Source organism: Semicossyphus pulcher, unplaced genomic scaffold, assembly GCF_022749685.1.
Source record: "Semicossyphus pulcher isolate SPU_LCO1_2020_fin unplaced genomic scaffold, fSemPul1.0.p SCAF_22, whole genome shotgun sequence".
Lineage (NCBI taxonomy): Eukaryota > Metazoa > Chordata > Actinopteri > Labriformes > Labridae > Semicossyphus > Semicossyphus pulcher.
The window spans coordinates 22,175,435-22,200,468 of NW_027211696.1; the positions used below are offsets into that span (position 1 = coordinate 22,175,435).

The following is a 25,034-nucleotide window of genomic DNA, read 5'->3' on the forward strand; positions in this document are numbered from 1 at the left end:
GGTGGAACCATGTGGAACTATGCATAAGAACCAAAAAGAATCACGTGGAACCATGTGAAAATATACGTTATTACCAAATAGAATCAGGTGGAACCATGTGAAAATATGCGTAATTACTAAAAAGAATCAGGTGGAACCATGTGGAACTATGCATAAGAACCAAAAAGAATCACGTGGAACCATATGAAAATATACGTTATTACCAAATAGAATCAGGTGGAACCATGTGAAAATATACATAATTACTAAAAAGAATCAGGTGGAACCATGTGGAACTATGCGTAAGAACCAAATAGAGTCAGGTAGAACCATGTGAAAAAATACCTAATTACTAAAAAGAATCGGGTGGAACCATGTGGAACTATGCGTAAGAACCAAATAGAATCAGGTAGAACCATGTGAAAATATACGTAATTACTAAAAAGAATCAGGTGGAACCATGTGGAACTATGCGTAAGAACCAAATAGAATCAGGTGGAACCATGTGGAACTATGCGTAAGAACTAAAAAGAATCAGGTGGAACCATGTGGAACTATGCGTAAGAACTAAAAAGAATCACGTGGAACCATGTGGAACTATGCGTAAGAACTAAAAAGAATCACGTGGAACCATGTGAAAATATACGTTAGAACCAAAAAGAATCACGTGGAACCATGTGAAAATATACGTAATTACCAAAAAGAATCAGGTGGAACCATGTGAAAATATGCGTAATTACCAAAAAGAATCAGGTGGAACCATGTGGAACTATGCGTAAGAACCAAATAGAATCAGGTGGAACCATGTGAAAATATGCGTAATTACCAAAAAGAATCAGGTGGAACCATGTGAAAATATACGTAATTACTAAAAAGAATCAGGTGGAACCATGTGGAACTATGCGTAAGAACCAAAAAGAATCAGGTGGAACCATGTGAAAAAATACCTAATTACCAAAAAGAATCAGGTGGAACCATGTGGAACTATGCGTAAGAACCAAATAGAATTAGGTGGAACCATGTGAAAATATACGTAATTACCAAATAGAATCAGGTGGAACCATGTGAAAATATACGTAATTACTAAATAGAATCAGGTGGAACCATGTGAAAATATGCGTAATTACTAAAAAGAATCAGGTGGAACCATGTGGAACTATGCGTAAGAACCAAATAGAATCAGGTGGAACCATGTGAAAATATACGTAATTACTAAAAAGAATCAGGTGGAACCATGTGAAAATATACGTAATTACCAAATAGAATCAGGTGGAACCATGTGAAAATATACGTAATTACTAAAAAGAATCAGGTGGAACCATGTGGAACTATGCGTAAGAACTAAAAAGAATCAGGTGGAACCATGTGGAACTATGCGTAAGAACCAAATAGAATCAGGTGGAACCATGTGGAACTATGCGTAAGAACTAAAAAGAATCAGGTGGAACCATGTGGAACTATGCGTAAGAACCAAAAAGAATCGGGTGGAACCATGTGAAAATATACGTAATTACCAAAAAGAATCAGGTGGAACCATGTGAAAATATGCGTAATTACCAAAAAGAATCAGGTGGAACCATGTGGAACTATGCGTAAGAACCAAATAGAATCAGGTTGAACCATGTGAAAATATGCGTAATTACCAAAAAGAATCAGATGGAACCATGTGGAAAATATACGTAATTACTAAAAAGAATCAGGTGGAACCATGTGGAACTATGCGTAAGAACCAAAAAGAATCGGGTGGAACCATGTGAAAATATGCGTAAGAACCAAATAGAATCAGGTGGAACCATGTGAAAATATACGTAATTACCAAATAGAATAAGGTGGAACCATGTGAAAAAATACCTAATTACCAAAAAGAATCAGCTGGAACCATGTGGTATCACATAGAACTACCAGGTACCACGTGCTGAAACCATGTTCCGTCTTCAGACGGAGATGGTGTGGTGATTGAGGGTGGGTTCTTCTCCTGGACCAACGATGGGCCGCCGTGTCTACAGAGGATCAATGTGAACGTAAAGACGGGTGCCCTGGTAGCTGTGGTCGGCGATGTTGGCTCAGGGAAGTCGTCTTTATTGTCGGCCATATTGGGGGAGATGGAGAAGAGGAGTGGCTTTGTCTCCATGAAGGTAAGAACATGGCACCTTTTTTCATTTACATTTTTGATTTTGAAACTGTAAAAAGTAAAAAATGTTGTGTGTGATGTCATCTCAAAGGGCGGAGCCAGGGAGAGAAATACTATTGAGCTTTCATTCAATTTAATGGATGCAATCTTGGAGTGTGTTATGCAGTTAACAATTTATATAAACACAAAGAAGCCCTTTTAAAATGAACTACTGTTACAATAAATGAACAATGTCTGCTTTTTAACATCGGGTCCAATAAACTTTTTAGCTATGCTAAGCTATGCTTTCAGTGCTAGCAGCCAGAATTACATTAATAAACAGCTGTATGAACACAACTCTGGATCAGTAAACTGTCAGTAGACAGTTCATCAACTGTGTTCTGGTTTCTTTCATCTTAAATTCAGTTTGATGATAAAAGTTATTCTGAATGTAATATTTGTCAGTGATAATAGAGGTTGTTTGAGTGTAATCCTTTGTAAATGATAATGAAGGTTTTTTGAATAGAATTTTTGTGAGTGATGATAAAGTTTATTTTGAATGTGGCTGTGCAGGGATCAGTGGCCTATGTCCCGCAGCAGGCCTGGATCCAGAACGCCTCTCTGAAGGACAACGTCTTGTTTGGGGGAGAGAGGAAGGAGAGCTGGTACCATCGAGTGCTGGAGGCTTGCGCTTTGCTGCCGGACCTGGACATCCTGCCCGCCGGAGACAGCACCGAGATCGGGGAGAAGGTACGAACACCCCCCCTTAGCCGAGTCTGTTTGTGAGGTGATAAGGTAGGGCTAGTTCTTTATGGGTTTAGACTGTAAACAGCATGGTGTATCAATCAGGATACATTAATGAGGTGAGGAGACGTAGTTATCTGATACTGCCTTAGTTTCCAGCAGTCTTTATTCCTAATTGTCATGAAAGACATGAATAAAGAAACATGTACTTCCTAGTAAAGGAATTAAATCAAACAACCAGCTCCCATTTAACATATACAACTGTTATGTTATTTCCTGAGCAGAAAATCACATACAAAGGTAAACATGTCTATTTGGCTAAACAGCTTAATGTACAAGGCTTAATGTATAAGGTTATACAAATGGCAATAGCGACACCCGCTGGTAAAAAAATAGCTACTGCATAATGGCGTCCATTCACGGATTTGTTATCGCCACGTGCACTCAATTAACTCTAGAACATGGTAAGAACACAGCTGTTCTGTTGCTTTAACTTATAAACAATTTTAACATAACTTTAAACTTGCATCAGTCAATGAAACATGAGCATGCAGAGAAACATCACTCATCCAGCTGAGGAAATACAAGGGTATGATAAACCTGTGCATATGACTAAACATCAAAGCATTAAACACTTGAAGCTGTCTCTCACTCCTGCTGGACATGCACTCTCATATAACCTGCTAACAAGGTGACGTCATGTCCTATGCCCGAGTGCGCAATCCATTGGCGCATCTCACGGAAATGTCCAAGCCTTTTATACAGAGTCTGTCTGGTCAGTCGACTGGAGGGCTGATGTCTCACTAAATGTAGATGCTCTGACTCTTGATGCCCGCTGAGTTTATTGTGTTTGTTATTTGGTTAGTGTTAAAGTTTTTTCTGACTACAGGGTCTGAACCTGTCTGGAGGGCAGAGGCAGAGGGTTAGTCTGGCTCGGGCTGTCTACAGGAAGTCAGATGTTTACCTGCTGGATGACCCACTGTCAGCTGTTGATGCTCATGTGGGACAACACATTTTTGATCGAGTCATCGGCCCCAGAGGACTCCTCAAAGACAAGGTGAGACCCTGCTGGTATTTCAACAGGAACAGCAGACTCAAAAACAGGAAACTTTTGTAGTTCATCAGGGACAGGGGATTGCTGCAGTTAAGCATGACTGGGGTTTGAAAACTTGAGGTTTGACTTTGTACGAGCAGAAACTGCCGGCCAGGTTTCAGGTAAAAAGTCAGCAGGAACAGCTGACTGCGGTTCAGGTAAGAGGTTGGTGGAGATGGACAGAGGGTTCTGGGGAATCATGCAGCACTTGACATGAACAGACGTTGAATTGGGAGCAGTTGTTAGGACCGTGAATTGGTAGCAATGCTGTTGATGTCTGTTTTAACAGTTCCTTGACGGCTCAGATGATTCAGGGAATGCAGGCTCAAAGTAGGGAAGGAGCAGGCCAGCTGGCAATGGGAGGCTCCAGACTTACAAATCCCAACCTGACCTAATGTGTGTTTCTTTATATTGTTTAAACCCTGTAATGTCTGTTACTTAACAAAGGATGTGTCTTTGTAGACCCGGGTGCTGGTAACTCACGGCCTCAGCTTCTTGTCTAAAGTGGACTTGGTGCTAGTGATGGATCAGGGCCAGATCTCTGAGATGGGCTCCTACATGCAGTTGATGGAAAGAAAGGGAGCCTTTGCCAAATTCATCCACACCTTTAGTGGAAACCAGCGCAGAGAGAGCGTCGGCGTCAAAGACAAGGGTAAGAAATCAGATTTAAAACATTACACTGAATCAAACTACATTACTTTAATTAACGAGGAGAATCAAATGACAGTAAGTAACTGAATTGGTGTCTTTTATATAAATGTTTTTGTGTATCTGTGTATTTGTCTTTTCTGGTGTGTTTTCATGTATATGTGTATATATGTAATTGTCTACATTTGTTAGTATATGTTCTTATGTTTTATGTTAATTTGTAATTGTGAAGATTTGTGTATTTATGTGTGCGTGTGTTATATTGTGTATATTTGTATTGTTTGAAGGCAGCAGGAAGTCGATGTCTCGTCTCAGTATGACAGATTTCTCCATCGATCTTTCACAGGAGCAGCTGATTAGGTACACACACAAACCACACACTGAGCTGACTTAAAGGTTTAATCTCAAAGATTTTTATGTAAATAATTGTCTGTTCAGTCACTATCGCCAAATCTATCCCCATAATGGTGACAGAGCCTATGGCCCACTGATGAAAGCTTTTGTATTTGCAGTATATATCAAAAAAATTTATTAAAAATTTAAACAACAACCGAAGTTATGCCAAAAAATATGAGAATTAAATGTGGTCTGTTAAATATCAGATCCCTGTCATCTAAAGCTCTATTAGTGAACGATCTGATATCAGATGATCATATTGATTTACTCTCTTTAACTGAGACTTGGCTGTGTCAGGAAGAATATGTCAGCTTAAATGAATCCACTCCTCCCAGTCATCTTAATACTCATATTCCTCGAGACACTGGTCGAGGTGGTGGAGTGGCAGCTATCTTCAGTTCTAGTCTTCTAATCAACCCTCGACCCAAACTTAGTTTCTGCTCTTTTGAAAGCCTTGTTCTGAGTTTTTCACACCCAGCTTGGAAAACTTTACAGCCTGTTATATTTGTGATAGTATACCGCCCTCCTGGCGCATACTCTGATTTTCTAACTGAATTCTCAGAGTTTTTATCAGATTTAGTCCTGAGTTCAGATCAAATAATTATTGTAGGGGACTTCAATATTCATGTAGATGTTGACAATGATAGTCTTAGCATGGCATTTATGTCCCTTTTGGACTCTATTGGTTTCACTCAAAGTGTAAACCAGCCTACTCACCGCTTTAACCACACCCTCGACCTTGTTCTAGCTTATGGCCTTGAAACCGTAAACTTAATTGTCTTCCCACAAAATCCTCTTTTATCAGATCACTATTTCGTAACATTCGATGTCCTATTAACCGACTACTCTCCAGTTAACAAACATGTACTCACAAGATGTTTGTCTGATAGGACTGTAGCTAAATTTAAGGAAACAATTCTTTACCACATCTGTTTCCTACAGAAAGCTCTGATGCTAATGTTAGTCCCTCTCAGCTTGATCAGTTTGTTGATAGTCCTGCAGGTTTGCTGAGAAGTACTCTAGACTCGATTGCCCCCTTAAAAAAGAAGATTATTAAACGACAGAGGCTAGCTCCATGGTATGACTCAGAAACTCGTAACTTGAAGCAAATGTCGCGTAAATTTGAAAGAATGTGGCGATCCACCAAAACAGAAGAGTCTTGTTTAATCTGGCAAAATAGTCTTAATAAATACAGGAAGGCCCTACGGCATGCTCGAGGTGTCTACTACTCCTCCCTCATAGAAGAACATAAAAACAATCCCAGGTACCTTTTCAGCACTGTAGCCAGGCTGACAGAGAGTCACAGCTCCACTGAGCCAAGTATTCCTATAGGCCTCAGCAGTGACGATTTTATGAGCTTCTTTAATGACAAAATCCTAAAGATTAGAGACTCTGTAACCTCCTGCCGGTAACTGGTGCAGATGTATCTTCGGAAACTGCTCACACACCTGATGTTTACACTGTTTTTCTCCAGTTGACCTTCCTGAGCTAAATTCTCTGATATCTTCGTCTAAACCATCAACCTGTCTTTGAGACCCGATTCCAACCAAGCTGCTTAAGGAAGTCTTTCCCTCAATTAGCACTTCTTTACTAGATATGATCAATGTGTCTTTATCGACGGGCTATGTACCCCAGCCTTTTAAACTAGCTGTAATTAAACCACTTCTTAAAAAGCCTACCCTAGATTCAGGCACCTTAGCTAACTATAGACCTATATCTAACCTTCCTTTTATCTCAAAGATCCTTGAGAAAGCAGTCGCTAATCAATTATGTGACTTTCTTCATAACAACAGTTTATTTGAGGACTTTCAGTCAGGATTTAGAGTCCACCACAGCACTGAGACAGCACTGCGAGTTTCAAATGATCTACTTCCTGCTTCAGACAGAGGACTTCTCTCTGTACTCGTCCTGTTAGATCTTAGTGCCGCTTTCGACACGATAGACCATCACATCCTGTTACAGAGACTAGAACAGTTAATGTTCATTACAGGATCTGCATTAAGTTGGTTTAAATCTTATTTATCAGATCGATTTCAGTTTGTTAATGTTCATGATGTGTCCTCTATGCAAACCAAAGTTAGTCATGGAGTTCCACAAGGTTCTGTGCTCGGACCGATTCTTTTTACCTTATATATGCTTCCTCTGGGTAATATCATGAGGAAACACTCCATTAATGTTCATTGTTATGCAGATGATACTCAATTATACTTATCTATGAAGCCAGACGAAACCAATCAGCTATCTAAACTAGAAGCATGCCTTAAGGACATAAAGATCTGGATGACTAGAAACTTTCTGCTACTTAATTCAGACAAACTGAAGTTATTGTGCTCGGCCCAAAACACCTCAGAGATTCTTTCTCTAATGATATAGCTGCCCTAGATGGCATCAGCCTGGCATCCAGCACTACTGTTTTTTTTTGTTGTTGTTTTTTAACAATTTGTTTAACATTTTTTCATATACAGTTCACAGCATCAATAACAGCAATAGAACTTCAAATTCCACCCAGATCCACCCCCCCTCCCGAGCCATAGGCCAACTCTTGCCTTCAACCCTAAAGAAAATAAATAAATGAAAGAAAAGAAAGTTAAATGATAAATAAAAACATTAGTTGAACAATTAATAAAGAAAATAAATTAAAACCATAAAAAGATAAAGAAAATACAAAGCACAGCAAATTACGTGCAGCACAGGTCATGACCTTGGCAATGAAGAAGCACAGCTACTCCTACAGGTATGCTACAACCAACGACCGCCGCTACATCATTGGCAGAACTCAACTAGTTAACTGTGAAAAGTTATCCAGATACATTTTAAAGTCACTCCAGCATTTGTCAAAGAGATGGGGTTTCTTTTTCACATTGAACATAATTTTTTCCGAGGCCATGTATGATGCAACTTCCTTAAGCCACATTGAGACAGTAGGTGGGTTTTCACTTTTCCACAACATAGCAATGCATTTGTTTCCAGCAATTAGGGATAGCCTAATAAAACGTGTTTTTCTTATCCTGTCAGTAGGTAAAACAGATAAGTCCCCTAGCAAAATCAATCTTGGTGAGTGAGGAATCTCTGTCTGCCAGAACCAGATAGTTCTTAGCTGAGCAGCCCAGTAAAAAAATTCGAAATTGGGGAGTTTTAGCCCACCGTGTTGAGGAGTGTTATACAGGGTCTTAATTTTAATTCTGGGTACCTTCCCCCTCCATATAAACCTGGATATCACACCTTCTAGTTTCTTAAAAAATTTAGTTGGGATTGATATGGGAAGGGTTTGGAACAGGTAGAGAAATTGCGGCAGCAAGTTCATCTTTATACAATTCACGCGCCCTATCAGAGAAATGGGTAATTGCATCCATCTGTCCAGGTCCTTCTCCACCTTCCTTAACAGTGTGTCATAGTTAAGTGAGAAAGTCTTATCTAACTGCGTGGGAATCTCTAAGCCCAGATACGTAACACTCTGAGCATTCCATTGAAAAGGGAAATTTCCCTGTGGGATTTGTTCAGCTGGCAGGTTAAGGGGTAAGGCCACACTTTTTTGCATATTCACTTTATATCCGGATATTTCACTATATGTATTAAGCAAGTCCACAAGGGCCGGCAGGGTGGTGGATAAATTTGTCAAAAACAGGATTATATCGTCCGCATACAAAGATATAACATGTTTTGCATCCCCAACCCTGACCCCTGAGATCGAGGGGTGGGTCCTTATTGCAATAGCTAAGGGCTCCAATGCTAGGGCGAAAAGCAGGGGTGACAATGGGCACCCCTGTCGGGTACCTCTTGAGAGGGAAAATGGAGGCGACACGTCTGAATTTGTCTGTATCATGGCTGTAGGGTTAAGGTATAACAGTTGGATCATGCTTAGCATATTTGGGCCAAAGTTCATTTTATGTAGGACCGCAAAGAGAAAATGCCATTCAACGCAGTCGAAGGCTTTTTCTGCGTCAAGTGAGACTGCCAGAACTGGGTCATTCAAGGACTTAGCACAGTGCACTATGTTAAGGAACCTCCTAACATTGTCTATTGATGACCGATTTTGAATGAATCCAGTCTGGTCCGTATCAACCAGATAGGGAACTATTTTTTCAAGACGAATGGCTATAATTTTAGTAAGCAGTTTGTATTCAGTTGACAAAAGAGAGATCGGTCTGTATGATCCGCACAGCTTAGGGTCTTTACCTGGTTTTAACAGAACAATGATGAGGGCTCGTTCCAGTGTTTGAGGCAATTGGTTGTTTTCAATTGCATGGTTAAACATCTCTAAGAGAGGATCAATTAGTTTTTCTGCAAATTTCTTAAAAAAATCAATTGTAAAGCCGTCGGGGCCAGGGGCCTTCCCCACTGGCAATCTAGTCAGAGCATCCAGAACCTCTTGTTTGGATATTTGATCTTCAAGGTTAATCTGAGCTCCTTCCGATACCTTTGGAATATCCAAGCAGTCCAGAAAGCTGTGCATGTCACGATTGCTCTCACCCTGAGAAGAGTACAAGGTTTTGTAGAATTCTGTGAAAGCCTGATTAATATGTTGGGGATTGCGGACCACATCATCTCCACTTGGCGATTTAATAGCAGAAATGTATCTGGCGGCCTCCTCTCTTCTAATCTGCCAGGCCAGTAACTTCCCTGACTTGTCACCCTGTTCATAATAGCGCTGTCTCAGCCTAGCCATTGCATTTTCTACCTCACGTGTAGTAAGCGCATCATATTCCGCTCTTTTGGCAATTAGTTTGTCTAAGATTGCCTGTGTTTTAGAGTGAGAATGTTCATTTTCAAGGGTTTTAATATCAGTCTCCAGGGACATAATTTGGGCTCGATATTGTTTCTTTTTCCATGAGGAGTAGCTAATTGTGGAGCCCCTGATGTAAGCCATCATGGACTCCCAGATTATGGATGGGGAGGCCGAGCCTTTATTCGCAGTGAGAAAAAAATCAATCTGCTCGTTAATTAGTTTAACAAAATTCTCATCATTGACCAAATGGGTAGGGAACCTCCAGCGTTTAGGATTGTTGTTTTGGTCCTGTTTACTCAGGTCAAGTAGAAGAGGGGCGTGATCTGAGTGCGTTTTAGCTAAATATTCACAGGACATAACAAGGTGCTCCATTCCTGCATGGATGAAAAAAATATCAATTCCAGAATAGCTTTTGTGTACATGTGAGTAAAAAGAATATTCTCGAAGGTGTGTGTGCTTCGCCCTCCACACATCGATCAGATTAAGATCTGTCAACTCTTTTTTAAGAACCTTGGCTGCTGAGGATAAAGGTTTAGAGGATAATGAGGACCTATCCATGTGTGGGTCCAATATCAAATTAAAGTTGCCCCCAACGATAAGCTCGGTGGGAGAGCAATTTATTTTGAAGAAAAGATTCACAAAGAAATCAGCTTCATCTTGATTTGGTCCATAAACGTTGAGCATAGTAATTGGTTTATTGGCCAAAAAACCTCTAACCAAGACATATCAGCCCCCCCTATCCCTCTCTAAGTATTCCAGTTGAAAGGGTACCCCTTTTCTCAACAGAATAGCCACTCCCCGTGCCTGAGAAGTAAATGAGGAGTAGTAAATTTGGCCTTGCCATTGTTTGCCCAGCTTACAGTGTTCTACGTCAGTTAAATGAGATTCCTGCAGAAATGCAATGTCAACATTGTGCTTTCTGATGAAGTTAAGGACTTTTCGGCGTTTGGTAGGTTGATTAATGCCATTGGTATTCCAGCTTAGAAATCTATACATCATATCTGGCCATGTACGTTAAACTGGTAGGAAGTAAACACAGATATGGTGGTACAGCAGGCGGTCGCCGGACAGCCACATCAGTATGGTAAGACAAACAATAAGTGTCAGTAGTTAGTATAAAAAACAAAATAATATCCTGTGCCATAATAAACGCGTCGTCTAATGAGGTCAAAACTGAAACTAAGGTAATCAGAGAGGTTACTAAACCCGTAGCACCTCTGCCCTCCCTCAAAACCCTCCCACCCCAAAAAAGAAAAAAAAAAGAAAAGAGAGTTGGCATATATTCTTCCTGTCGACAAGCGTAGTGACATACTCAACCCTGCCAGGTGTAACCAGACTACCTAATCTAAAGTAATGTGCCAAGGTTTCAAATAGAAACAACCCCATTACAAGATGCCATCAAGACAGCCCAATTAGTGACGGGCAAGGAACTAATGAACATATTATTTAACAGATTCAGAACAGAAAAGGGTTCAAAAAGTTCTATAATTAACATCTGAGGAGGCTAATTATCATAGAACCAGTTGGAAGTAACGAGTTTTGCAGTGAAATCCAACCAAGGGACGGGCATTAAGTATCACACGCACTGGGCGTGGGGAGACCAAAAGTTGCAGAACGAAATAAAATAGACGGTTAGAATTAAAAATAATAACAATAGTAATAAAAATAATAATAAAATTAATAATAAAATTAAAAGAGGCGAATAAGAAGAGAGCAAAACAAAGTAACTTAAAAAAAAAAAAAAAAAAGTCTGTTTCAATGCCGTCTTATTTCTCACATGAAGCCTCGGTGTAGTTCGTTACCTCGGTATAGTTCGTTACCTCGATGTAGTTCGTTACCTCAGGTGCTTGGAGTTACAGGCTCAGTTCAGCGCGTCGGGATGGTGCTTTCCCAGGTAGTTCTCAGCTGACACCGGGGAAGTGAAAGTGCGTCTGCCCTCCGGGAGGTCCATCACCAAGTTAGTGGGATGGAGGAGCCTGAAGGATATATTACGGTCGTGCAGCTTCTTCTTCAGTGGTGCGAAGGCTTTCCTTTTCCTGTAGAGAGTTGTGGAAATATCTCTGAATATCAATATATCGGAGTTGCCGTACTGGAGCGATCTTTTCTTCCGTGCCGCGTCAAGGATCCTCGTCACATCTGCGAAGCGGAGCAGCCTAATCACCATGGCCCGGGGGCGGCCACCCTCATCAGGTCGGCACTGAAGTGTACGGTGAGCCCGCTCAATCTCGATAGGGGTCCCGGACTCAAGCTCCAGTATTTTCGGGAGCCACTCTTGTAAGAAAGTGATGGCGTTGCTCCCCTCTACACCCTCTGGGAAGCCAACCAGTCGCAAATTCTGTCTTCTGGCTCTGTTTTCCAGATCGTCGAGCTTCTCTTTGAGGTCGCTAATTTCTTCCTCCGTTTTCTTTTTAAAATCTCTGAGGTCGTTGTGTAGAAAGTCGAGACTTTTAGTGTGGTCAGCCTGCTTGCCTTCAATCTCTTTCACACGTAGACCTAGTGCACGGTTGTCGCTGATGAGTTTTTCCACTGAGGTGGCCAAAGGGTTCAGCTTTTGGTCCAGCAAGGCTTGAATTTTGTCGAACCCCTTTGCAAATTCTGCATGAAACCATGTCGGCGGCTTTTCGGCGTTGACTTCGTTCAGGCTAACGTTAGCGGGCCTAGCTGCGTTGGCTACAGGTGTTGCTGATAAAGTGGGCTTTCCACCTCTATCTTCCCTCGCACCTACATCAGCTTTTTTCGGCGGCATCTCCAGTTGTTAGTTTAGTTATTGGAGGTAAATGTAGTCGTTTCTATGGCAAATTAGCGCGGGTCTGGGGCAAAAAGTAGGATTATGTACAGGAGCTGGTTTCACTGCGTCCGTCCTCTACGCCGCCATCTTCAATCCCCCCCAGCACTACTGTTAGGAATCTGGGAGTTCTGTTTGATCAGGATATGTCCTTCATCTCCCACATAAAACAAATATCAAGGACAGCCTTCTTTCATCTTCGCAACAAACATCAGACACATCCTGTCTCAACACGATGCAGAAAAACTCGTCCATGCATTCGTTACATCCAGGTTGGATTATTGTAACTCGTTACTATCAGGCTGCCCTAATAAGTCACTAAAAACTCTGCAGCTGGTACAAAATGCTGCAGCACGTGTGCTGACAAGAACTAGGAAGAGAGATCACATCTCTCCTGTATTAGCCTCTCTGCACTGGCTTCCTGTAAAATATAGAATAGAATTTAAAATCCTTCTTCTTACTTACAAAGCTCTTAATGGTCAGGCACCATCATATCTTAAAGAGTTCATAGTGCCATATTACCCCTCTAGAACATTGCGCTCCCAGGATGCAGGCCTGCTTGTGGTACCTAAAGTGTCTAAGAGTAGTGTTGGAGGTAGAGCCTTCAATTACCAGGCCCCCCTCCTCTGGAACAATCTACCAGTCAAGGTCCGGGAGGCAGACACCCTCTCTTCTTTTAAGAGTAGACTTAAAACTTTCCTCTTTGACAAAGCTAGGGCTGGCTCAGGCCTGGACTAGCCCATAGTTATGCTGCTATAGGTTTAGACTGCCGGGGGGATCTGACACACCAAGCTTCTCTCTCTCTCTCTGACTCTCTCTCTCTCTCTATCTGTCATATTAATGCAGCTCATTAACTCTGTATCTTCTGGTCCCATTAACATTACTAACCACATATCTTCCCGGGAGTTCTCGTGCTCCCTTGTCTTGAAGGTTCCTGAGGATCGTTGCTGCAGACCACCTGCTGCTGTGGACCTGCTCGACTGCAACAACTACTAACATCAGCCTTCCCCATAGTATCATTATTGTTGCTGCTAATGCTAATAGTAGACCTGTTGACTTCAACTGTTACAATTACGATTACCTCAGCCTTTATCATTACTCTGCTTTACTCTGCTACTCTGCTTCTAATTTATTTATTTATTTATTTTGCTAATCTTCACCCTAGTCTACCACTATTATTGGCATTGTAACCATAAGTATGTGTCTGTTGTTGTTCATGTAACAAGGACATATGTTGTTGTTCATGTAACAAGGACATATGTTGTTGTGGTAACAAGAACATATGTTGTTGTTGCTCTCTTTGCCTGTCTCTATCCTGCATCTCCTTCTGTCCCATGTTCGGCACATGGCTGTTCAACATGAGTCTGGTTCTGCTCGAGGTTTCTGCCTGTTAAAAGGAAGTTTTTCTGCCAATGTGTCGAATTGCTAAGTGCTACTCATGGTGATTCATGTTGGGCCTCTCTTTAAATAACTTAACAAAGAGTCAGTCTAGACCTGCTCTTTCTGTAAAGTGTCTCGAGATAACCCTGGTTATGATTTGGCGCTATACAAATAAAATTTGATTGATTGATTGAATTTGAATAAAAAACAGGATGTCATCTAACCTACTCAAACTCAACTGCAATAAACCAGAGCTCATGGCTGTGGGTCCCACGGCGCTGCTCCGTAAGGTTGGAGATCTGCTCCTCTCCATTGACGGCTGCTACATCTCTTCATCCCCCGAAGTCCACAACCTTAGCATCATCCTAGACTCCACCCTCTCTTTCCAGGCTCACATCAAATCGGTCACCAAATCTGCTTTTTACCACCTCCGTAACATTTCCAGACTCTGGCCATCATTCTCTGAATCCGTTGCAGAGACCCTCATTCATACTTTCAATACCTCCCGCCTGGATTACTGCAATGGAGTCCTGTTCGGGGTTCCCAGCAAAGCCCTGGACAGGCTCCAGTACGTCCAGCTGCCAGGGTTCTCACCCGCACCAAGCTCTGGCAGGACACCCCCACCCTCATCCACCTCCACTGGCTCCCTGTCAAGTCGTGCATCGCCTATAAAATCCTCCTCCTCACCCACAAGTCTCTCCATTCCCTCGACCCCCAGTACCTAAAGGACCTCCTCCATCCCTACACCCCATCCCGGAGTCTGCAGTCCTCAGATGCAGGCCTGCTCTCCATCCCTCACTCTCGCCTCCGAACTGTTAGGGACCGAGCCTTTAGTGTTGCTGTCCCCATCCTCTGTAACTCTCTGCCTGCAGAGATCCGCAACGCTGCCTCCCTGGATATTTTCAAAAACATCCTCAAAACACATCTGTTGGCTGGCCTTTGAACTACAATTCACCACCTTCCCCTGTTTTCAGTGCTACCTCTTTTTGCCTATTTATTTGCTTGTTTTATTCTGTTGTCTGTTCATTATTTACTCTGTAAAGCAGCCTTGGGCCCCTTGAAAGGTGCTACATAAGTCTGAGTTCTTCTTCTTCTTCTTCTTCTTCTTATTATTATTAAGAAATTCTTCTAGAGGTGGGAGTTGAATACCTCGCAGACAGCGGCCTCCCCCAGACTAGCCCACCCTTACTACACATTCAGGTTTACCAGGTCTGTACAGCAGAGTACAGTACAGAGTTCCTCTTTGTGATCCTACTCCCCAGTTGGTAACCAGTTGATGAGTGTCCAAGACATACAGCCGCAGATCTGATGATACGACAACAAAGTCAATCATTGATCATTGGCCTAGGCTGTTCTGGTACCAGGTAAACTTATGAATTACTCTATGCTTGAACATGGTGTTAGTTATGCCCCATCCATGACTAGCATAGAAGTCCAATCACAAAGCACCACTCGGGTTCAGATGGAGCGGACCTTTGCTTCCAATCACCCCCCTCCAGGATTTCCCCTAGTAGTCTCCAGGTGGAAACGCTTTCAGGACTCCACCCATTGACTCCAAGACAACCACATACTTACAACTGCTATTTGTTGCTTAAGTACTATTCACAGTCAGAGCCTTCTCACTGGGGAAAACTCCAACACAGCTGAGGGCTGAATGTATCCCCACACCCACCATGTGCCTCTTATCCTAGGGAATATACATAAAGTCCAGCCCCTCTCCTGGAGTTTGGTTCCAGAGCCAATACCGTGCGTGGATCTGAGCCCAACGTTATCTAGTTGGTAACGCTCCACCTCCACACCAGCTCTGGTTCCTTCCCTGCCAAAAAGGTGACATTTCATGTACCAAGAACCAGTCTAAACTGCAGATAATGAACAAGCCAAGGTCCCCACTTTTGCCTGCCACCTGGTTCACAATGCACCCATCCCTGTACCTATCCCTGCGGGTGTTGGGCCTACAAGGCCAGTCACAATGGTACACAAACAAACCACACACTCAGCTGACATAACAAATAATCGCAATATGGTATACACACTTGTGCACATTCTTTCAATTAAGTAGGTCCACATCTCTCTGATAGCCACTGTCCAAGCGCAAGCGTGGTTAATGACACACGGTGATTCATAAAGCAACGCGGAGATCCAGAAAACGCCTTTATTAAGCATTAACTTTACACAAAAACATCCCCACAGCTCTTTAATTCAATGAATAAAACAAACGGTTTCAGTGTATATATTTGTGAGTCTACCAGAGTGAAGTCAAAAAGCTGTTCCGCACCCCGTCTTGCTAGGATTCTCACAGGTGCACACAATGATTTCCCCCAATTCATAGACACATATCAGCTATAGAAGCGGCCACAAAGGGGTCCTATCAGTAAGAAGTGAGGTAAATCACTCCATTCTTTTTATACTTTTATAATATCAATAATATATTTCATAATATTCAAATCAATACTTCTATGCAAATTATAGCATAACTTAAATGTTATATTTACATTCATATTTTATTTTCTCATGTCAAATCAGCAAAGTTCATTCTGGCTCCAACACACACAAAATTCACACTGGGCTGACATGTTTTGTGTGTGTGTGTGTGTGTGTGTGTGTGTGTTTGTGTGGATGGCAGTGCCAGTGTTCAGATGATGGAGGCCATCGATCAGGACTTGGATAATGAGGATGCTGGGAGACTTACAGAAGCTGATAAAGCTCACACAGGGAGGGTGGGTAATTTTTTATTCACTATAATAAATGTTTGTTAAATTATTTACTTTTATTTTGAATAAATTACATACAGTATGAAGCAGTTTAAGTAATTAATATGCAGCAGAGTCTACAGAGAAATAAACCAAACTACAGAAATAAAAACAAAAATGTAATCAATTGTAAAAACACCGGATGGAGCTCAGCATTGATTTATTGAGTAGCTCCTTTGATTTAATGGCAAAAAGTTCTGTTAGTTTTACATGATTTTATGAATTTGAAAAGAGATGAATTCAGAATTACAAGTGAGGAACATTTCATTAGCAGGCAGATTCAACAGTCTGATCCTCTGGTGTTGACAGGTGAAGCTGCAGGTGTACACACAGTACTTCAGGACCGTCGGCCTCACCTTCATCATGACCATCGTCTTCCTCTGTGCCTTCCAGCAGGCCGCCTCGTTGGCCTATAGCTACTGGCTGAGCCTATGGGCAGACGAGCCACCAGCCAACTGCACACAGAGCGACCACCAACTAAAACTGAGCGTGTTTGCAGCTCTGGGCTTCACCCAGGGTGGGTCCAAGGTCATCACAGAGACAGACTATTGATTTAACATCAATGAGAGACAGACAGTTTAGCTAGTAAGAGTTTTAATGTTTATGGTTTGAAAGCCTGTGAACTTGTTTGATGTCATTTAACTTTGAAAAACCAGAATGGAGAAACCATTCAGTCAAGTTTCCTGGTTTTAAACTTTTTCAGTTTCCTGATATTTCAGAAGTGATTCCATTGTTAGTGCAACACATGTGACACCTCAGAGCAGCTGCTTGGTGTTCATCTGTAAACTTTTAACCCTGAAGTCATTTAATTTTTACCCGAGTAGATACATGTTTATTAATCAATCTTTGATGGCCCATTAAAACCAGTTTGTTGTCTCCTGGTGCATTCATGGTTTCAGGGATGGCCATGTTTGGGACAACCCTCGCCATTGCTCTAGGTGGTATCGTAGCATCACGTCACCTTCACGCTGATCTTCTGCACAGCGTCCTGCACTCGCCCATGTCCTTCTTTGAGGTGACGCCCAGTGGAAACCTGCTGAACCGCTTCTCCAAAGAGATTGACGCCATTGACTGCATGATTCCTGATGGGCTGAAGATGATGCTGGGCTATCTGTTCAAGCTGCTGGAGGTCTGCATCATTCTGTTGTTAGCCACACCCTTTACTGGACTGGTGCTCCTCCCCCTGACCTTTGTCTACATCTTCATACAGGTAAAGGTTTCTGCTGAAGGTGAACATGACGTCTCTGAGGTTCAGCTCTACCTCTTATTAATTATTTTCATGGTTCTGGTGTCCAGAGTTTCTACGTGGCGTCGTCATGTCAGCTGCGAAGACTGGAGGCAGTGAGTCGCTCGCCAATCTACAGTCACTTCAACGAGACGGTGCAGGGTGCCGGTGCCATCCGAGCCTTTGGTGAACAGCGGCGCTTCATCCTGCAGGCAGACACCTATGTTGACAACAACCAGGAAGCTTATTTCCCTCGCTTTGTGGCCACCAGGTTCATTGAAGCTCCTGAAATAATTGTGGAAAGCTTTGTAGATATAGATACCTCTATGAGGCTTGTAGAAGACAGACAGACCTACTTTAAAGAGCAGAGATAGTTGATTGCTCATTCCTTGTGCTTTAAGATTTGATAGCCCACTGCTGTTCTCAGAATAAAACTTCCTCTAAGCAGCATGGTTTTAACATCACTGTAACGTAGATGACACACAACTGTCCAGACTCCAGCAGTTTAGATCGTCTCCATGCCATGTTTGATAATAAATGTTGCATGTCTCAAAACTTTTAGATACAAATCAAGCTGAATGTGAGTTCACACATTTTATTTTAGTTTACTGTATTTATACATTTGTGAAGATGTCTTTTAAGTTATTTAATATATGTATTTTGTAGTTTAAACAATATTTAACTCAGGTAGTTCCTCCTGAATGGTAAAAAGATTTTACTTAATTTTAATTAATTGTTAGAGTGTAGGAATATGTTTGTACATGTTTTGGTTTGTTTGTAGATACTCTGTAGTTCTTTAATTTAACTTGTTTACCTCAGATGGCTTGCTGTGAATCTGGAGTTTCTGGGGAATCTATTGGTATTGGCTGCAGCCGTCCTGTCAGTGCGAGGTCGAGATGAACTCAGTCCGGGCATCGTGGGATTGGCAGTGTCACATTCTCTCCAGGTCAAAACTTTTTGTATCTCTGTTAACTGTTGAACACATGGATCATTTATAAAGATAAATATAGACTTTTTTCCATTTGCAATCAACCAAGAATGTTTGTACAACAAAAGCATACATTGCTAAAGTAGCTTTTACATTGACCCAGTATTTAGAATGGTTTCTTTTAAAAAAACAAAAAATCTGTGATTCTTTACTACAAGTTTAGCGTGTTTGCTCTCAACACATAAACACATAAACACATAAATGTATATATATATATATATATATATGTGTATACGCATGACGCTGATTTTGCTAAATGGCTAAATCTGTCGCAAATCTAAATAATGGAAAGACTGTAACTGTGTACTTTTCAATTCAATAGAAACAAACTTAGAGACTGTCCTGACATCTGTGTCAATGGGCAAAAAACTGAAAATGTGGAGGAATTTAAATATTTGTCACTTGTGATCCAACTCTTGATTTTAAAAAGCTTATTAAAAAAATGTAACTTTACAAATTTTAGCAACGTAAGAAACTCCCTTAGAATTGAGGCATCAAGCACATATTGAATTGCAATGATTCTCTGACATTTTTCATACTGTATGGTGTGTGCCTTCCAGACCCTAACTGGTAGATTATTCCAAAGGAGGGGGAGCTGATAAGCAGGCCTGCATTCTGGGAGCGCAATGTTCTAGAGGGGTAATATGGCACTATGAGCTCTTTAAGATATGATGGTGCCTGACCATTAAGAGCTTTGTAAGTAAAAAGAAGGATTTTAAATTCTATTCTAGATTTTACAGGAAGCCAGTGCAGAGAGGCTAATACAGGAGAGATGTGATCTCTCTTCCTAGTTCTTGTCAGCACACGTGCTGCAGCATTTTGTACCAGCTGCAGAGTTTTTAGTGACTTATTAGGGCAGCCTGATAGTAACGAGTTACAATAATCCAACCTGGAAGTAACGAATGCATGGACTAGTTTTTCTGCATCGTGTTGAGACAGGATGTGTCTGATGTTTGTTGCGAAGATGAAAGAAGGCTGTCCTTGATATTTGTTTTATGTGGGAGATGAAGGACATATCCTGATCAAACAGAACTCCCAGATTCCTAACAGTAGTGCTGGATGCCAGGCTGATGCCATCTAGGGCAGCTATATCATTAGAGAAAGAATCTCTGAGGTGTTTGGGGCCGAGCACAATAACTTCAGTTTGTCTGAATTAAGTAGCAGAAAGTTTCTAGTCATCCAGATCTTTATGTCCTTAAGGCATGCTTCTAGTGTAGATAGCTGGTTGGTTTCGTCTGGCTTCATTGATAAGTATAATTGAGTATCATCTGCATAACAATGAACATTAATGGAGTGTTTCCTCATGATATTACCCAGAGGAAGCATATATAAGGTAAAAATAATTGGTCCGAGCACAGAACCTTGTGGAACTCCATGACTAACTTTGGTTTGCATAGAGGACACATCATGAACATTAACAAACTGAGATCGATCTGATAGATAAGATTTAAACCAACTTAGTGCAGATCCTGTAATGAACATTAACTGTTCTAGTCTCTGTAACAGGATGTGATGGTTTATCGTGTCGAAGCACTAAGATCTAACAGGACGAGTACAGAGAGAAGTCCTCTGTCCAAACCAATAAGTTGATAATTTGAAACTTTTACAAGCGTTATCTCAGTGCCGTGGTGGACTCTAAATCCTGACCGAAAATCCTCAAATAACCACTGTTATAAAAAAGAATGTCACACAACTGATTAACCATTACTTTCTCTGTGATCTAAGCTTCTTAAGAAGAGGCTTAATTACAGCTACTTTAAATGACTGCAGCACATAACCTGCTGATTAAGATAGATTGATCATATTAACATGATTGCCCACTGTCTTCACAGCAGCAAGATGTGTTTGGTTTAGATTGAGGACTGAGCCAGAGATATTGCTGCCTGAAAGCTCAAGTCTCTGTGTTTTACACTGGAACTTTTATTCACCTGACAGACAAAGTGAACAAAAACATCAGATGATTAATGGTGTTTGTGAACGTTTATAATTTTGCAGGTGACAGGAATTCTGAGCTGGATTGTTCGATCCTGGACTGATGTGGAGAACAACATTGTGTCAGTGGAGAGGGTGAAAGAGTACGACATCACGTCCAAAGAGGTCTGCTGCCGTACAGCCGGGTCTGGTTTAAATGTGGCTTCTTTAAATGGTCCAACATCTCTGTGACTGAGGTCTTGCAGACCAGAAGCGTGTAGCAGCATCTATTGAGCTGAGAGTGTAGACATGTATTTGAATCAGTTTTTGTAGTTTTTTTTCTGCCATTATACTGTTGCTGATCTTTGATTATGAGGCTGTGGGTGTGAAGGGTGAGTCCTGATGTGTCCCCCCAGGCAGCATGGACCCTTGAGGGCAGTTTGCTGCCTGCAGCATGGCCGACCACAGGAAACATCCAGTTTGAAGACTACGGACTGCAGTATCGTAAAGGTCTGGACTGGGCTTTAAACAACATTTCAATCAACATTCAGGACAGAGAAAAGGTCAGCAATGATTCGAGTCTGTAAAATTATTCTTTGCAAAGCAATGAAAATATAAGTAAATAAAAGTTATAACCTAAAGTTAAAAGTAGAAAACATAATTCAATTGCTTTATGACTTTAGATATCTTCAAATGATGAACCATGAATAAATAGTGATGTGAATAATTATTGATTATAATAACGAATATGTGGGTTGTGACTTAATTATGTGTAATGAATCAACTGTTTTCTGAATATTTATTGATTAAAATAATCAATTTTCAGGTTGGGATCGTCGGGAGGACGGGAGCCGGGAAGTCGTCTCTGGCTTTGGGAATCTTCCGGATTCTGGAGGCAGCAAAAGGACGAATCTTAATCGACGGGATTGACATCGCTCAGATCGGCCTCCATGATCTTCGCTCCAGAATCACCATTATTCCTCAGGTCAGTACTGCAAATACTGAAGTATTTGTTGGTACAGTGTGCAGTGACTATTTCAGTGAGAGTACTTTATAGTTGTGTCAACTAATTGATTGTTGACCAGCGATAATGTTCATATTGATGGACAGGTGAATCGTAGGATAAGATAATCCTTTATTCGTCCCACAACGGGGACATTTACAGTGTTACAGCTGCAAAGTGGAGTGCAACATTACAATAAAGGGCATATAAAAATAAGTAAATAAGTGTATCCTAAAAAAAAATGTACAGACTAATAAGATAAGTAAAAAAATATGCACAGAATCTTGTGGCCAAGTGTCCAGCTAAGTGGAAACATACATTTTGTTTTGAGACACAGTAAAAGATTTTAAGGACCTGGTTCTGCTCTCTGTCAGGACCCGGTTCTGTTTTCAGGTTCTCTGAGGATGAACCTGGACCCCTTTGATTCCAGTTCAGATAAGGATCTGTGGAAAGCTTTGGATCTGGCTCATCTCAGCAGCTTTGTGTCCTCACTGCCACAAAAACTGAACCATAAGTGCTGTGAAGGCGGAGGGAACCTCAGGTAGATCCATCTACAACACACCTGGACTAGGTTTACCTGTCCAACACCAGAGTTTTTATATTATTTAGAGAGAGACCCAACATGAATCTACCATCAGCAGCACTTAGCAATGATGAAGTAAAAGACAGACTGATTAATTTGACTTTCCGCTAGATCTTAAATGAAAATGAAATTAAATCCATTTATTTGTTTCGTTTTCCTTTATTGACACCAGAGACATTCCTGTCTTTGATTATTAAGTTAAATGTTTTTCTGCAGTCTCGGCCAGCGGCAGCTGCTGTGTTTGGCCAGAGCTCTCCTGAGGAAGACCAGGATCCTGGTTTTGGATGAAGCCACAGCAGCTGTGGACTTGAAAACAGACCAACTGATCCAGTCAACCATTCGTACTCAGTTTGATGACTGTACAGTCCTAACCATCGCTCATCGCCTCAACACCATCATGGATTACACCAGGTTCCCCCTAAACTGCTTTATTTCCTTTCCACCTAGAGCACAGATGCTGTCATTATGTGGTTCTCTAGTTTTTGCTTTAAACTTGGAATAATTATGAATTTTCTTTCTGGGTTATTGTAAATGTCTCGCCTGACTCATCTTTTCTCTCCTTAGGGTCATAGTGATGGATCGGGGCTCCATCGCAGAGATGGACTCGCCCTCTCAGCTGCTCTCCCTGCAGGGTCACTTCTATCAGATGTGTGTTGAGGCTGGTTTGGCCTGACATTCACCATTAAAATGAAGAGCTACTTGTAATTTACCTTTCACCCTCCTTATCAGTGCTTTTTAGCCATCAGAACACAATAAATAGGTGGATATACACTATATTGCCAAAAGTATTTGCTCATCTGCCTTTACACGCACACGAACTTAAGTGACATCCCATTCTTAATCCAAAGGGTTTAATATGACATCCCCCCCTTTGCAGCTATAACAGCTTCATCTCTTCTGGGAAGCTTTCCACAAGGTTTAGGAGTGTTTATGGGAACTTTTGACCATTCTTCCAGAAGCGCATTTGTGAGGTCAGACACTGATGCTGGACAAGAAGACCTGGCTCGCAGTCTCTGCTCTAATTCATCCCAAAGGTGTTCTATCGTGTTGAGGTCAGGACTCTGTACAGGCTAGTCAAGTTCTTCCTCACCAAACTTGCTCTCCATGTCTTTATGGACCTTGCTTTGTGCACTGGTGCGCAGTCATGTTGGAACAGGAATGGGCCATCCCCAAACTGTTCCCACAAAGTTGGAAGCATGAAATTGTCCAAAATGTCTTCGTATGCTGAGGCATTCAGTGTTCCTTTCACTGGGAATAAGGGGCCAAGCCCAGCTCCTGAAAAACAACCCCACACCATAATCCCCCCTCCACCAAACAACACTTGGCACAATGCAGTCAGACAAGTACCGTTCTCCTGGCAACCCCCAAAGCCAGACTTGTCCATCAGATTGCCAGATGGAGAAGTGTGATTCGTCACTCCAGAGAACGCGTCTCTACTGCTCTAGAGTCCAGTGGCGGCGTGCTTTACACCACTGCATCCGACGCTTTGCATTGCACTTGGTGATGTATGGCTTGGATGCAGCTGCTCGGCCATGGAAACCCATTCCATGAAGCTCTCTATGCACTGTTTTTGAGCTTATCTGAAGGCCACATGAAGTTTGGAGGTCAGTAGCGATTGACTCTGCAGAAAGTTGGCGACCTCTGCATCTGCTGACCCCGCTCTGTCATTTTAAGTGGCCTACCACTTCGTGGCTGAGTTGCTGTTGTTCCCAATCGCTTCCACTTTGTTATAATACCGCTGACAGTTGACTGTGTAATATGTAGTAGCAAATAAATTTCAAGACTGAACTTGTTGCACAGATGGCATCCTATCACAGTACCATGCTGAAATTCACTGAGCTCCTGAGAGCGACCCATTCTTTCACAAATGTTTGTAGAAGCAGTCTGCATGCCTAGGTGTCTGTGATTTTATACACCTGTGGCCATGAAAGTGATTGGAACACCTGAGTTTATTATTTGGATGGGTGAGTGAATACTTTTGGTAATATAGTGTATGTTGAAACACCTTTCATGTTTACTGATGTTCTCAACAGATATTATTTTTGGAATTGTTTTAAAATTCATTGTGCAATCAGGAAAAGTATATGAGATAATGATGTGTCTTTGGGATATGTATTAGAGGTCTTTAGATTCAAACCAGATTTGATATCTCTTTGAACACTTTTTGTGCTTTAAAATCTTAATTGTCTGGAAATCTGTCAGAGCTTATTTGTGTGTGCTGGAATTCAGGACGTTCTGTTTCTGGATCTCTGACGAGACCTTTTTTCAACCACAGCTGTCATATTTGCCAAATAAAATGTCACTTAGAATGAACATAACTTCAGTGCACTCTGTCTTTGGCAGTGTAATTCATTTTAGGACTGATTTTATGTCAGAGAAGACATAAAATAGGGGTCTGATTAAGGATAAGGGATGAAAACCACCCCGAAATCGCTCTCTGCTCGAATAACTTTTTTCTCTGAAGGTCACAGAGACTTGAGAGTTGGCTCCACGTACACTAATTTGGGGATGAACTTTCCCACGGTACCATTCCCAAGCCAGTGCGACTACCAGAAGTGGGTGTGTGTATGTTTCTCTTACCATGTGTTTCACATTAGGACGAAAACCCCTTTTCTTTCCCCCCCAAAAGGGTAAGGGTTAGGGTTAGGTATAAGGGTAAATGGGGGAATGACACGTCGTGTCATGTTGTAATAAGTGTAATAACTTTTGATAG

The 25,034-nt window shown here is 41.6% G+C and overlaps 1 protein-coding gene across 1 annotated transcript in view; it reads left to right on the plus strand.

Annotated features, from left to right (window-relative positions):
- Nucleotides 1–23,306, plus strand: part of LOC138601792 (multidrug resistance-associated protein 1-like) — a 39,613-nt gene extending 16,307 nt beyond the window's left edge. Inside the window, exons 15-30 of the mRNA XM_069673002.1 lie at nucleotides 1,918–2,114; nucleotides 2,663–2,839; nucleotides 3,723–3,890; nucleotides 4,389–4,578; nucleotides 4,862–4,934; nucleotides 16,485–16,578; nucleotides 16,921–17,128; nucleotides 17,511–17,821; nucleotides 17,908–18,107; nucleotides 18,656–18,782; nucleotides 20,820–20,921; nucleotides 21,152–21,298; nucleotides 21,562–21,720; nucleotides 22,113–22,279; nucleotides 22,538–22,732; nucleotides 22,886–23,306. Of these exons, the coding sequence (XP_069529103.1) occupies nucleotides 1,918–2,114; nucleotides 2,663–2,839; nucleotides 3,723–3,890; nucleotides 4,389–4,578; nucleotides 4,862–4,934; nucleotides 16,485–16,578; nucleotides 16,921–17,128; nucleotides 17,511–17,821; nucleotides 17,908–18,107; nucleotides 18,656–18,782; nucleotides 20,820–20,921; nucleotides 21,152–21,298; nucleotides 21,562–21,720; nucleotides 22,113–22,279; nucleotides 22,538–22,732; nucleotides 22,886–22,994 (2,624 nt within the window). The 3' untranslated portion in view covers nucleotides 22,995–23,306. The remainder of the gene's footprint in view (nucleotides 1–1,917; nucleotides 2,115–2,662; nucleotides 2,840–3,722; nucleotides 3,891–4,388; nucleotides 4,579–4,861; nucleotides 4,935–16,484; nucleotides 16,579–16,920; nucleotides 17,129–17,510; nucleotides 17,822–17,907; nucleotides 18,108–18,655; nucleotides 18,783–20,819; nucleotides 20,922–21,151; nucleotides 21,299–21,561; nucleotides 21,721–22,112; nucleotides 22,280–22,537; nucleotides 22,733–22,885) is intronic.
- The last annotated feature ends 1,728 nt before the right edge of the window (nucleotides 23,307–25,034 follow it).